At 44.0% G+C, this 16,076-nt stretch overlaps 1 protein-coding gene across 1 annotated transcript in view; it reads left to right on the top strand.

The window, feature by feature from the left end:
• Positions 1 to 14,433, top strand: part of LOC124551343 — a 70,856-nt gene extending 56,423 nt beyond the window's left edge. The window contains exon 3 of the mRNA XM_047126410.1: positions 14,389 to 14,433. Within this exon, the coding sequence (XP_046982366.1) occupies positions 14,389 to 14,433 (45 nt within the window). The remainder of the gene's footprint in view (positions 1 to 14,388) is intronic.
• The last annotated feature ends 1,643 nt before the right edge of the window (positions 14,434 to 16,076 follow it).

Below are 16,076 nucleotides of genomic sequence, written 5' to 3'. Positions count from 1 at the left end.
AGACTGAAGCGCCTAGAACCGCTTGGTCACAGCGGCCGGCCAGGATCAGATGTAAGTGCACTTTCTGTCAAATAACCTTGTGACTAACAGCAGAAAGGAAATACATTTTACCTTGCCACCAAAAGTAACGACATTTCACGCTCCATTTGAAACTACACCGTATGTATTCCATTAATGTTTTTAACACTAGTTTTTCACAGTTATGTCTCAGTGTATCTCTAATAATCTAATAAAAAGAAAAAGTCAAAAAATTTAACTTTTAATATCTCGAGTCTGAACGGGTTAGTGGCGTTGCGGTACTTCTAGCTCAGCTGATGTAATAGTAGAGGTTTGGCTAGCGAACGTCACAGAAAACTCACCTGTTAACTCGACAAGCTATGGATGGGAATTTAAAGCTTTCCTTGCTTTGACTGTTCCGCTGAAGCCATTTATCCTCAACTCACTTCATTAGCAATTGCACTCCTCAGCGTAACAGGTTTTTAGCTAGGGGCAAACTAGTTTCCGCGCTCTCATTGCTAAGTGGCTTTCGTTGTGTGGTTGTAGCTCCACAGTCGTGCATTTCGGAACTACGAAAGTTTAGAAAATTTTGCTCGATTCAGTGCCTCGTAAGCAGCTTTGCACTTATCGCATTGTTTTTCTACTTTCTTTGTAAGTAAAAATTGCTATGGTCACGTAACTACCCATTTTCCACACATCAGAGTGTAAGACGCTTTTTTCACGAGAAAATTAATATACCAAGAAGAATACTTGAAATCTAACACGTGTCAGCTACACGGCAGTAAACATTTGATAAGAATTATACGACTCTACGCGATCTCTGGCCGCGAGAATTGAATGTGATACGTGGCGTAAACACATTCTGTATACGTCGATGCACGAAATTAGGGATATCTCAGATAAGTGCTTGGAGAACCTCTGACTACTGGAATTGCACGCGAGTCTAGTAAGCAGCAACAGTGGTTGCTGGAGGACAGTGACGAGCAAACATTAGGTTTGTGCACAAGTTCGTAGCGTTTTTGTTTTATATGTTGGTATTCCGGTTGGTATCGGTTTATTTATCGATTGTCATTGTTTATTTGTAGTTCACTGTTTTTCACTATTTGAGTTTGGAGACAGTGAGTGGAGCTGTGGACGCTAGAAAATGAAGTGCCAATTGGAGAAATCGGAACGTTTCCGACTCTTCTTCCATTTGATTCCAGTACAGGGATGACAGCAGCAGAGGTAGCCAAGAATATTCGGGCCGTGTACGGGGATAACGCCATTGGACAGAGCACTGCAAGAAAATGGGTTTCTTTTTTTAAGGAAGATCGTTTTTACATCAGTGACCCTCCACATTCAGAACGTCCTTCAAGGTTTGATGAAGACGCATTAATACACAGTGATCCACTTCAGTGTCTCCAGAACTTGCAAATGTGATCAGGTGTGATTATTCCACCATCGTGCGACATTTGCATGCAATGAAGAAGGTTCAAAAATCGGGTGTATGGGTGCTGTATGGTCTAAGCCAAAATCACAAAAATCAGCAGGCGTCAATATGTGCATCCCTGCTTGCTCGTGAACAACACCGATCATTCATATCGTGTATCATTAATGGTGACGAGGAATGGTGTCTCTATGTAAACATGAGGAAAAGAAAGGAATGGCTGAGTCCAAATAAAGCAGCAACTCCCTGAAAGAGGCCTGCGCGCATCCACAAAAGATAGCGGCATGCATCTGGTGGAACAGCGCCGATGTGGTTTGACTGTATTGTATTGTATGTTAACCGGGAGCCTAGAAACGACAAGAGAGGCTCCGTCCCCGCCGCAGTCGCAGTGGTCCACAACCCCACGGCAACTACCGCAGTCCACTTCTTCACCCCTTCGCCGCCCCACACCGAACCACTCTTTCAGGGTTATTGTGCGGTTCGGGCCCCGGTGCACCCCCCCCCCCCCCCCGCCCCGCCCTCCTCCAGCTCAATGGAACGTCTCACAAAAATGGTTCAAGTGGCTCTGAGCACTATGGGACTTAACTTCTGAGGTCATCAGTCCCCAAAAACTTAGAACTAGTTAAACCTAACTAACCTAAGGACATCACACACATCCATGCCCGAGGCAGGATTCGATCCTGCGACCTTAGCGGCCGCGCGGTTCCAGACTGTAGCGCCTAGAACCGCTAGGGAACGTCTCACACCAGACGAGTGTAACCGCTATGTTTGCGTGTTAGAGTGATGGTGGTGTACGCGTAAGTGGAGAACTTGTTTGCGCAGCAATCGCAGACATAGTGTAGCGGAGGCGGAGTAAAGGAAACCAGCCCGCATTCGCCGAAGCAGATGGAAAACCGCCTAAAAACCATCCACTGACTGGCCGGCTCACCGGACCTCGACACAATTCGTGCATTCGCGCCGGGGACAAGGCGCTCCTTCCCAGTCCGGAACTCCGTATGTTAGATGATGATGATGATGATGATGATGATAATGTGTGGTTGTGGGGCGCTCAACTGCGGGTTATCAGCGCCCGTACAAATTCCCAACCTTGGCTCTGTGCCATCTCGCCACTATCAGGAATGATGATGAAATGAAATGATGAGGACAACACAAACACCCAGTCATCTCGGGGCAGGTGAAAATTACTGACCCCGCCGGGGATCGAACTCGGAACCCCGTGCTCGGGAAGCGAGAACGCGACTGCTAGACCACGAGCTGCGGACTCCGTGCGTTAGACCGAACAGCTAACCGGGTGCGCTGCCGATGTGGTTTACTACGAATTGCTTCCCCGAGATGTAACCATCACTGCTGACGTTTATTGCCAACAACTGAGCCATCTTGCAGATCAGGAAGACTGCTTGAAGTGATGCTACTCCACGATAAAGCCCTCTCGTAATCAGCTACACCGACAAAAAGCACTATACAAGAGTTGGGTTGGGAAGTCATTCTAGAAAAGTCTTATAAATTTCTGTTTTGGCAAACAGGTCGTTGAGCTGGGTGCTAACCTATAAGTCTCTCAGCTCAAGCTGGAAGTAATGAGGTACATCAGCAGCCGAAAGCGAGAACAGTCTGACAAATAACTCTGAATCCATCTTCAGTACAGTCTCGTGGAGTCTCTTTGCGAACTCATGAAGAAATTTTTCAGTAATTGGAATTTAGTCATGTGTGATCCACAAATAAGTACGTTGACTTCCGGAAAATGTTCCCTGTCACGAGCTTAAAGCTGGTTTTTCTGTAGGATTAATTTTTGTTTGATAGAATTAATGTTGGCTGACATATCTGTTACTAAATTATTCTTCCCTTGCATTATGATACGTCATTCAGATAATTAGTGATGTCGACCATAAAATATTTTGTCACCGCTCTACTTACCCTTAAGGCCAGGCTGCGGCAGCCGCAGGCAGTCGTGACGAATTGGCCGAGAGGGATGGACGTGGAAGACGCGATGCTTGTCCACCTTTTGTCTCAGAAGAAACGCGGAGCCAAACAGAGATACTGGATTCATCCTCTACTGCTGGAGCAATATACAAAGGGTTTAATTAAAAATTACTTAAAGAATATTCGAAACTATCCAGATCGTTTTTTTTTTCAACTATACAAGAATGTCAGTGCAATCTTTTGATAACCTTCTGGAAAATGTAAGACATTCCGTAACGGGTACCGATACTCGTATGCGAGCTTGTGTAACTCTGGAAGAAAAATTATTGATTACTTTGAGGCGAGTTCAAAAACAAATATGATAGTTCATTTTTAATAATACTTGAAAATAATTGGCCAGGGGTTAAAACGATAAATCACAGTCTACTTTTTTCTCTTTAGAGAAAAAAATAGTACTTGCCCTTTCCAAGTTCTGCAGCAACTATCAACACCAAAGATTTTAGTCGCTGACTAATAATGGTCGCTCGTATTAGAAAATGTACAGTTAAAAAAACTTCAAAGCAGTAAAACGCCAAATTTTTGTGAAAAATTATTGAATTATCATCGGTTTCTCCCTTGGTCCCTGGATTTTAATGTTACGAATTTGAAGGAACTGAAAACGGACGAAGTCAGAAAACAGAAGTGATAGTTTGAAAATAATACAACATGTATGATGATGATTTGACATTATAAAATCAAAATAATATGCTACATTATTGCAACATTTGGAAAGAATAGTAATATTAAAGTTGTTCTAGTACTGATGACTGGAACAGATGAAGTATTTCAGAATTCTGAGTTGACACAGTTGAGTCAGAGGGCGATGACAGCTCATCGTGTTCGGCGGCAGAGTCCTGTCTGTATGTAATAGGCGTAGAATAATCACGGCGACTTTCCTTCTGCCCTGTGCTGAAGTCTGCTCGACCATCATTTGGCTGTAGTACCCATCCATGCTGAAACTGCTGTCTACTCGAGGCTTCTGGTTCATACCTACGGCCACTGTTGTTTCTGACGCATAATCAGAATAGCCTTAGTGATGAGTCCACAGTGGAAGCATTTGTGCTCTTTTTATGACGTCAATAATCTCCATTTTGGTAGTAAGCTTGCATTGTCTTCTAGTGATGGAAGCAGAAATAGTCTATCTGAACCAGATTCTTGGTTCCTTTCACGCTCCTCCCTCAGTGCGATACTCTGTTGTACATAAGTCAATCTGTCGTCGTTACTTTTCTGCTTCTTTCAGCGAAGAAGTGAAGGACTTTGTACGCCACATTCCCCACAGTTACTTTCAGCAACGTTAGTTTCATCCAGACTACCTTGAGTTGTATTGTCTACAACAGTTTCCTTACGAAACTAATTGCTCGAAATACCCGTAAGGGCTTTTACGCAAAGCTGCTGATTCCACTTTTGGCACCTGTATTGCGTTTTAATTCCCTGCTGAAACTTGGCCTAATAGTCTTCCACTTCTGCTGTAGAGATTTGCCTGTAAAAAAAGTCTCTGTTACCGGCGCCGATGGGATGAAATAAGGGATGTTAATATGACTAGTCTATTATAATAATGTAATAAAATTCCTGGCAGAAGTACGTGGGTTTCATTTTTTCGTATGAACATATATTTCGTTTCAGATATCTGTTTACAGGATGTACTATGGCAGCACTGAGTCGCAATTTTGGAATCGGATGTACTACTGTCCGAGAAGTCATATATGAAACTTGCTTGGCGATTTGGGACTAAATGAGACAGACTGCGTTTCCAGAATTAAATGAGGAAAGATGGATTGAAATAGCAAATGGATTTAATAGATATGCAAACTTCCCCAGTTGCATCGGTGACATCGACGGGAAACATATCAGAGTAATAAAACCCCGTCATTCAGGTTCACTTTACTATAATTACAAAAATTATTTTTCGATCGTTTTACTTGCTTTATGTGATGCAGATTATAAATTCACTTACATTTATGTTGGAGCATGTGGAAAATGTAGTGAACCATCTATTTTTAAGAAATCAGTTCTATATGAAAACTTCTAAATAAAAATTGACAAATACCTGAGAAAAGCTCAATATCAAACAATGAAATACCGATGCCGTACGTCATTGTCGGAGATGAGGCGTTTAGTATGTCTGAAAACTTAATGCGTCCTTGTGGAGGAAGGAGTTTAACAGACAAAAAAAGAATCTTTAACTACCGACTGTCTCGGGCTAGGCGATTTATAGAATGCACGTTTGGCATTCTGGCAAATGAATGGAGAATTTTTCATCGCCCTATGAATGTTCGGGAAGAATTTGCAATAGCCACAATAAAATCATGCTGTGTTTTACATAATTATGTGTGAGAAAGAGATGGCTACAAATTTGAAGGTACACACTGTACGTCCCTCCAGAATTGGAAATTTCCCCAGGTCCTACAAGAGCAGGGTGCCGTTCATTAGTATCAGCATTTATTTGCGGATTATTTTACAAATGGAAATCCGCTGGAATGGCAAAACAGAATTGCATTGAAGTAATAATTATATGTGTTAATTGAATTGTGGATGTGACTGTTATTGCTTTCATGTGAATTACTCTGTTTTATTGTTAAGTGTACAATGATACCTCTTCTTGATTATTGTACCTATAACCATTTTTAATACGTAATAAATAATAAATGACTTACCGAATTCATTCTTTTCATTTTCCTTCATGTTCTCCTCACACATTATACAGAGTGGTCAAAAAAAAAATTGGATCCACTGTTTAAAAGTCCATAACTGGCAAACTAATTGACAGAGTTGTGCCGGCCGGAGTGGCCGAGCGGTTCTAGGCACTTCAGTCTGGAACCGTGCGACCGCTACGGTCGTAGGTTCGAATCCTGCCTCGGGCATGGATGTGTGTGATGTCCTTAGGTTAGTTAGGTTTAAGTAGTTCTAAGTTCTAGGGGACTGATGACCTCAGAAGTTAAGTCCCATAGTGCTCAGAGCCATTTGAACCATTTGACAGAGTTGTCTGATCTTTGGTAGGGTTGGCAATCGCCCCAAAGCGTTATATTGCGTTGTTTTGTTTTGTCAGATGACCGTCGCCAGATAGTCAGTGTTTTGTTCTTAGTTGCACCTAGTTACTCGAGTAAACATGGCTGGCGCAAGGCTTACATTCGATGAAAGGAAGTCAGTTTTGAAGTGGTATTTTAAGTACGAAAACATTAATGAGGTTCAACGGCAATGGCGAAATGAGTATCAAAAAGAGCCACCGACACGTTTAACGATTCGTCGCATTCGAGACATATTTGAAGCCGAAGCTGTGTTAAAGATGTACACAAACAACGATCTGGAGGACCTATAATACACTCCTGGAAATGGAAAAAAGAACACATTGACACCGGTGTGTCAGACCCTCCATACTTGCTCCGGACACTGCGAGAGGGCTGTACAAGCAATGATCACACGCACGCCACAGCGGACACACCAGGAACCGCGGTGTTGGCCGTCGAATGGCGCTAGCTGCGCAGCATTTGTGCACCGCCGCCGTCAGTGTCAGCCAGTTTGCCGTGGCATACGGACCTCCATCGCAGTCTTTAACACTGGTAGCATGCCGCGACAGCGTGGACGTGAACCGTATGTGCAGTTGACGGACTTTGAGCGAGGGCGTATAGTGGGCATGCGGGAGGCCGGGTGGACGTACCGCCGAATTGCTCAACACGTGGGGCGTGAGGTCTCCACAGTACATCGATGTTGTCGCCAGTGGTCGGCGGAAGGTGCACGTGCCCGTCGACCTGGGACCGGACCGCAGCCACGCGCGGATGCACGCCAAGACCGTAGGATCCTACGCAGTGCCGTAGGGGACCGCACCGCCACTTCCCAGCAAATTAGGGACACTGTTGCTCCTGGGGTATCGGCGAGGACCATTCGCAACCGTCTCCATGAAGCTGGGCTACGGTCCCGCACACCGTTAGGCCGTCTTCCGCTCACGCCCCAACATCGTGCAGCCCGCCTCCAGTGGTGTCGCGACAGGCGTGAATGGAGGGACGAATGGAGACGTGTCGTCTTCAGCGATGAGAGTCGCTTCTGCCTTGGTGCCAATGATGGTCGTATGCGTGTTTGGCGCCGTGCAGGTGAGCGCCACAATCAGGACTGCATACGACCGAGGCACACAGGGCCAACACCCGGCATCATGGTGTGGGGAGCGATCTCCTACACTGGCCGTACACCACTGGTGATCGTCGAGGGGACACTGAATAGTGCACGGTACATCCAAACCGTCATCGAACCCATCGTTCTACCATTCCTAGACCGGCAAGGGAACTTGCTGTTCCAACAGGACAATGCACGTCCGCATGTATCCCGTGCCACTCAACGTGCTCTAGAAGGTGTAAGTCAACTACCCTGGCCAGCAAGATCTCCGGATCTGTCCCCCATTGAGCATGTTTGGAACTGGATGAAGCGTCGTCTCACGCGGTCTACACGTCCAGCACGAACGCTGGTCCAACTGAGGCGCCAGGTGGAAATGGCATGGCAAGCCGTTCCACAGGACTACATCCAGCATCTCTACGATCGTCTCCATGAGAGAATAGCAGCCTGCATTGCTGCGAAAGGTGGATATACACTGTACTAGTGCCGACATTGTGCATGCTCTGTTGCCTGTGTCTATGTGCCTGTGGTTCTGTCAGTGTGATCATGTGATGTATCTGACCCCAGGAATGTGTCAATAAAGTTTCCCCTTCCTGGGACAATGAATTCACAGTGTTCTTATTTCAATTTCCAGGAGTGTAGTAACAAGTCCAGATAACTCCCGTCATGTGTTACAACAATTCACTCGCTCACCACAGAAGTCTGTGAGACAGTGTGCCCGTGAAACTGGAGTGAGTCGCTCAAGTGTTTGGCGAATTTTGAAGACAGCAAAGTGGAAGTGCTACATCCCACGATTGCTACACGCAATGGACGAGGACGACCCAGATCGTAGAATGGAGTACTGCGAGTGGTTTACTAACATGGTGCGCAACGATGAAGAGTTTTCAGAGATGATTGTGTGGTCTGATGAGGCACAGTTCAAACTCAATGGTACAGTAAATCGCCACAATTGCGTCTACTGGGCCGCCGAAAATCCGAACGTCCATGTAGACAAAGCCGTTAATTTGTCAGGAGTAAATGTGTGGTGTGGGCTGTCTTACCGGGGCTTGATTGGACCATTCTTCTTTGACGGCACAGTTACCAGTGAGGTGTACCTTCAGAAGCTTCAGACATCCATTTTATCTGCCATCCGAGACTTGCATAGAGACGGAAGAGTTTAATTTCAACAAGTTGGTGCCCCAGCCCACTACCAAAACCGTATTAGGGCGTATCTCGACGGAAACCTACCAGGAAGATGGATAGGCCGTAGAGGTGCTGTGGAGTATCCGCCACGTGCCCCAGACTTAACTCCTCTGGACTCTTGCCTGTGGGGAACACTAAAGGATGTCGTTTATCGACAAAGGCCACGCACATTGGATTAACTTCGAGAATCAATCGTACATTCATGTGCAAATATCCAACTGAACACATCGCAGTCATTAGTTAGTGCTGCAGTTCGGCGGCATCGTTTGTGTGTGGATGTTAATGGTGACCATTTCGAACACCTACAGTGAGATCTTTAAGTTGGACTTTGAGCTACACTTTCACCAAAAATGAGACAACTCCGTCAGTTAGTTTGCAAGTTATGGACTTTCAAACAGTGGATACATTTTTTATGGACCCCTCCGTATTTGTGATTTCCTCCCATCTTCTTCCCTTCACGTCACGGTCACTGTACTCCTCACAAGATACGTCCCAGATTGCTCTTCGTCTTTAAATTTCTTGAATAAATTTCTCGGTGTCGAAAGCCATCGCGACTTTTGGCTGCTTGGACAAGTGCGCGAAGACTGAGGCAGCCACACACGCTCTACATCTACATCTACATCTACATTTATACTCCGGAAGCCACCCAACGGTGTGTGGTGGAGGGCACTTTACGTGCCACTGTCATTACCTGCCTTTCCTGTTCCAGTCGCGGGAAGAACTACTGCCGGAAAGCCTTCGTGCGCGCTCGAATCTCTCTAATTTTACATTCGTGATCTCCTCGGGAGGTATAAGTAGGGGGAAGCAATATATTCGATACCTCATCCAGAAACGCACCCTCTCGAAACCTGGCGAGCAAGCTACACCGCGATGCAGAGCGCCTCTCTTGCAGAGTCTGCCAGTTGGGTTTGTTAAACATCTCCGTAACGCTATCACGGTTACCAAATAACCCTGTGACGAAACGCGCCGCTCTTCTTTGGATCTTCTCTATCTCCTCCGTCAACCCGATCTGGTACGGATCCCACACTGATGAGCAATACTCAAGTACAGGTTTTGTAAGCCACCTCCTTTGTTGATGGACTACATTTTCTAAGGACTCTCCCAATGAATCTCAACCTGGTACCCGCCTTACCAACAATTACTTTTATATGATCATTCCACTTCAAATCGTTCCGCACGCATAATCCCAGATATTTTACAGAAGTAACTGCTACCAGTGTTTGTTCCGTCTATCATATAATTATACAATAAAGGATCCTTCTTTCTATGTATTCGCAATACATTACATTTGTCTATGTCAAGGGTCAGTTGCCACTCCCTGCACCAAGTGCCTATCCGCTGCAGATCTTCCTGCATTTCGCTCTTTGGGGGACCTGCACCTCGCCACTGGCTGCCGCGCAGTCGCCCGTGTTCTGTGGGCTGCCGCGGCCACAAAATCCTGGCGCGGCCTGCAATCAACTGTCATTGTTCTATTGGCTGCCGGAGCCTGGCTGCCTAGTGCGTTACCGGCCTAACTCAGTTTCTCCCCTGCTGGCTGCCTTCATTCAGTCGGTATTCACTGTCGTTCGTCAGAAGACAAGTGCATCATACAGCCTTTGTGGCTGGTGTTGTAACGAAGCTCCTGCAAACGTTTTTCTAGCTCACACTTGTGCGATAGTCTGTTAAAAACTTTGCGTACCCATTCAAACTATACGAAAAGTGTAACAATCCCCATTCGGCATTCAACGATGTTGCTTCTCCACATAATCCTTTCTGGACAAGGTCACAGATACAGAATGTAAACCTAATTTAACACAAGTTGTGCTGTCTGCTAGGTGCTTGGCGTCTGGCAAGTCGACTGCCTCTCTTTAGCGGAATACGGCCACAGCCTTCATTGTCCTCTTCTTTATCTCCCCCCAGCTCAATATGCCGCAGCGCTCGGGGAGCTATAGTAGGCAGGAGCGCGGCTCGACCGCTGTTTGGCCGGTGTGCGGACATTTGCCACGATTTTAACTGCTCCGAAGGGTTGGGTCCCTTGTCTCCCCCTCCTCCTCCTCCTCATCGCTTACTGAGCCTTTCCGCTAGTTTACTTAACATAGACCCAGAATCTCTTTGGATTTTCCGCCACATTTCTAAAGAGAGTTTCGTTGTGGAAACTATTAAATGCATCTCGCTTTGAAATCCACACCAAATTTCGAGGCCCAGTAAAACTTCGCCAATCTTGGCGATTTTGCGTTCGTCTAAATTATACTTGCGTTTTTCGGTGCTCCTGCAGCAGCTTTCTGTCGTGTTTTGTGTACCATGGCGGATCAGTTCCGTCTCTTATTAATTTATTTCGTATGAATTCTCTAGTGCTGTTGATACTATTTCTTTGAACTTAAGCCACATATGGTCTTCACTTACATAGTTTGGAAGGATTGGAGACTGGCTCTTAGAAAGACGTCAATCGAATTTTTAGTTGCTTTTATAATTAGATATTTTTCGCGTTCAGTTTTGGTGAATTTCTTTGTTACGGAATTGAGCCTCGCTACGACTGTGTGTTCACTAATCCCTGTATCCGTCGTGATGCTCAGGATTATTTGTGGCTAAGAGGTCAAGTGTGTTTTCGTAACCATTTACAATTTGAATGGCCTCGTGAACTAATTGATCAAAATAATTTTAAAAAATCGTTTAGAACAATTACGGAAGTTATGTTCTATCTACAATAGGGTCTGAAAATGTGTTTTTGTTAACATACAGGAGGTAGATTTTGAAGTCACTGCCAACTATAATTGTATGAGACTCAAGTTTTCTTTGAACTGTTCAGCAAGTGTTTCATCTGAGACCGGGGGTCGGTAAAAGGAGCCAGTTATTAATTTATTCCGGTTGTCGAATATAACCTCTGCCCATACTAAGTCACAGTAACTATCTGCTTCAATGTCGCTTGTGAACTGGAACACACATTACATTATTTTTCCTTAAGTTGTGCTTCTTGTTTCTGTAGTAATGCAGATCATTACAATTACGGCTTTGCCCTCCAAAACCTAGGATGCTTTCTCTGTGACCCTGTAAATACCAGAGCTAAACAATGTAGAACAACAACGTACGTTACAAGCATAGCATTCTGTATTACTTCATTTCCTTATTTCTATCATTTTAAAATTGTACCTCGACTTTAGATGACATGTCAGTCATAGATGTTCTTATCTCTGTTTAGTGAACGTATTTTCAGTCATGTTTTGAACATTGTCCCGCTACACTTTATTAACTAATGTTTCGCCGCAAGGGATATCGCATTTTAGAGAGTAAATTAATATGGAGTATGTCGTTCTTCTTATCAAACATTCACATACCCATTTCTTCTTCTCTTATTGTCTTTTGGGCATGCAGTTGTAGTAATTAAAGTAGGCACAAATGCAGTGATCAAAAAGAAATGATTAGCGTACATTCGCATTTTCTTTCTTGTTGCTCCCGTGGCGATGGACTGTTTCTATCGCAATAAGTAAGCGTGAAAGGAACTTACCGTACAGACAGAGGGATCTATATTTATACTTGTCTATATTTATACTTGGCAGAACTAATTATATACTGACATAATCGTCAGTGTTGCTTTCGTTTCCCAAAAGCTACAAATATTTCGATTTCGGAAAAGAAGCTCTATATTTGGCCAAGATGTCGAAGAAAGAGGTCCCTTACGTACTAGTTGTATCGAGTAAGATGTGGAGACGGTGGTTTGAAAGAGGACAGAAGTAGTACGAGGAAGGGCGTCCCTTACCTGAGGGATCGCTACCTGGCGAAGGGGCAAGTGTGGCAAATGTCCGGCGTGGCTAATGTCCGGCATTCGTTTGGCCAGGCCTGCACTAAATCGTTTCGCGAAAATAACAGGGATAGTCGCTTTGAGAAATAATACTGCTGATTTGCTTCAACATTCTTTCCCCGGTAAGTGCTTGTGAGTGACCTCGCCCTCGACACAACATTAAACCCTAATCAGCCTTGGAGCAAAATTCCGCCTTATGCAAGATACCTTTATAGTTTTGTTTTCACCCAGACAAGTTTCACCACTTTCTGTGCTCTCTTCGGTGGGTTTATTTGTTGGTACATGCCGGCTGGAATGGCCGTGCGGTTCTGGGCGCTGCAGTCTGGAGCCGAGCGCCCGCTACGGTCGCAGGTTCGAATCCTGCCTCGGGCATGGATGTGTGTGCTGTCCTTAGGTTGGTTAAGTTTAATTAGTTCTAAGTTCTAGGCGACTGATGACCTCAGAAGTTAAGTCGCATAGTGCTCAGAGCCATTTTGTTGCTACATGTTTTCTTTAAAGAAACTTCTGGTAAAAATTTTATATTTGTAAAATGAGCGATTATTGTCAAATATTTTACATTGGTTAGCATACAATACGGAGATGAGACGTATCACTTTATTGAACCATTCTGTGTTATTTATTTACGATATGTCTAGATGTTATAGTTTTGTAGTACATTTGGGAATAAAGTGAATGTATGCATTTGTTTACATTCCTCACATGAAGCTCTGGATGTTAAGCGAGTAGCTCTAGGTCTGTTGTGCAGTACACAGCTTGTTGTCTGCTTTATTTTTCTGTTTATTATGCGTTTCAGATCGAGAATTACTGTGTATCGTGTCAATTAGGCTGTTTATTACAGTTTTTTACGTTATTGCATTTTTACTTTGTTTGCGTCGAGGTAACACGCTTTTTCTTGCGCTTTTATCGGTACACATGCGATTCTTACGATTTTTTCGTCAAGCACAGAGTTTTCGTCGCCGTTACGTGTTATTTTTGGTCGTGTACTGTTCGTTTCTTTCGTCCGTATCCAATTTTCTTAACAAGCACGGAAATAAGAATAACTGCAACATTAACAAGGTGGTTACCTAATCATCCTATCTATCCAGACCGTCATTCTACCCGTTGGAAAGCCTACATTGACGAGGAACATGTGGGAAAGCTATGGTCACCACGACATGTAAACCGTATAAGGACATTAAGACGGAGTCGCCTGTCAACACTTCGCGGTTCGGCATTTTGCTTATTGGCTGATGTTGCGCCCAATCGCATCGACGTCGAGACACATTGGCTCTTTGTTTCACTAAACCAACGCCTTGGGTCGCTCTTTATTGTCCAAGCTTGGTGCAACGTTGACCACAAAAGAGGACACTCCGCTGGTTTTACATGTACACCATCTGTGTGACTCTTGTTACACTATTTCATTCAAATTACAAGACTGAATTAATTCGGTACATTCGTTGTGGGTACGAAAATTTATATAAACGTAATATATTTCAAGCTGAGTACTGCAGGAATTCATCCGCTATTACCATTACTCCATTTCAAATTAAAGTTGGTGTTAAAAGCCGTTCGGGGTAGCCGCGCGTCTAGGGTGTCTTGTCACGGTTCGCGCGGCTCCCTCCGTCGGAGGTTCGAGTCCTCCCTCGAGCATGGGTGTGTGTGTGTGTGTGTGTTTTCCATAGCGTTTAAGTTAGATTAAGTAGTGCGTAAGCTTACGAACCGATGATCTCAGCAGTTTGGTCCCATAAGACCTTACCACAAATTTCCAAAATTGCTGTTAAAATAGCAAGGCTACTGTTTACTCGTAAATGGTCTGTGACAGTAATAAAGGGACGAGGGATGCAAACTATAAATTCATGCTTCACCTTTCTTGCTTTAAATACTACATTTCAGCGTTTGTAGAATTGTGGAGAAACATTTCTTGTAGCTGTTATCTATTATTGTTAAATATTCTCTTTTTTCTTTGTTTCAGGTAAGTGTCAAACTTCCTGCAGACATACAGACTGGCAAGTCGTGAGTATTTCCAAACAAAAGCCTCTTAATTCTGAACAGTGTTTCATATTACTTGAAGCTAATAACAGTTCAAGCCATTTTTGGTGGAACCTGAGTAAAAATTCTAAGATACGTCCTTTCCAGATTCTTGAGTTGGCAGCTGAGACAGTGTTATTTAAATTGATGTTTAGACAACTTCGTTTCTGTCTAGTAGAGATCTCAGTTCCTCGATTTCTTTACTGTTCGGCTGTATTCCACACAACGAGGAATCGATAACTGCACTTGATATACCTTAAGAGGAAAGATAATAAACGTATCGAAATACAGCGTAAAAGAACATGAGCACATTTATAAATTTGAAAATATTGATATTATTAGTCTGAAGAGAAAGCTAGAGTTAGTAAACTCACGAGCCACAGGTTATACGAACAATCTATTGAAGTGATACGGAACGAGTCTACTAAACATAGGAGTATACATGATCCGTTTGTCAGACAACACCTTGGCTTAAAATTAATGAAAATGAACATGTGCCAGAGATAAATGACTCTCGTTACTTAATACAAGTGTAAAGTAAGCACCTATGTCTTTCATATTACGCGTAGTATTGATTTTCAAGTGGATTTGGTCTATAAACTACGAATTGTCCAGAACAATTCATTTAAGGAAGATTTAACATTCCATTTATCACCTTTGACATATTTTATGTCATTAGACAAACGATCGAAATTTATTGTGGCTGCCTTATTGAACACGTTTCGGAGCTTCTGACAGCTTAAGCGTGAATGAATGTGCCACCAAGACGGCAACACTAATCCGCGTGCAGGAGAAATCGTTTCTCAGCTACAGCGACGCAACAGCAAGGTGATTTAAAATGTTTGCCATCTTTCTGTTGTCTTAATCACTTATTGTTGTTACATTGTTCTCAACACACTACGAGCTCAGAGGCTAACTGGGTCATTCTTTTGGAACGTTGTAATTTCCGCGACATTAACGTATGTTTCTACAATATTCTTAAACGTCTCCAGGCTTGAAAACGGTAGGGAGCTTTGGTAGATTCTAGTTTGAATTCGAGCTGAAGAATTTGAAACTGTAATTTATAAGTAGCGTGTATATTGAAACTTTCTGGCAGATTAAAACTGTGTGATGGACCGAGACTCGAACTCGAGATCTTTGCCTTTCGTGGGCAAGTGCTTTACCATCTGAGCTACTCTCAAGCACGACTCACGCCCCGTCCTCACAGCTTTACTTCTGCCAGTATCTCGCCTCCTACCTTCCAAACTTTACAGAAGCTCTCCTGCGAACCTAGTTCTGCAAGTCTGGAGGTCGTGGTATAGCGATATGCACTTATACAGACTTATGACCACAGTAGTTGAGTCCCATAGTGCTCAGAGCCCATTCGCCCCCCCCCCCCCCCCCCATTCACAAGGGGTAAAAGGCAGTGCATTTGTGGAGCTGTCGTTTATCCTTACATGATACACGTGAAAAGGTTACCGACTTGATGGTGGTCGTACAACGGATATTAACAGACTCTGGATGCCGAATGTTAGGTGGAGCCTAGTCCCATGAGATATTCCATGTCGGAAATCGTTAGAGAATTCAATATTCACAGATCCATAGTATGCCAAGAATACTAAATCGCACTGTTACCTGTCACTACGGACAATG

Source organism: Schistocerca americana, chromosome 1 (assembly GCF_021461395.2).
Source record: "Schistocerca americana isolate TAMUIC-IGC-003095 chromosome 1, iqSchAmer2.1, whole genome shotgun sequence".
In the NCBI taxonomy this organism is placed as follows: Eukaryota; Metazoa; Arthropoda; class Insecta; order Orthoptera; family Acrididae; genus Schistocerca; species Schistocerca americana.
This window is presented reverse-complemented; position numbering and strand designations above follow the sequence as displayed.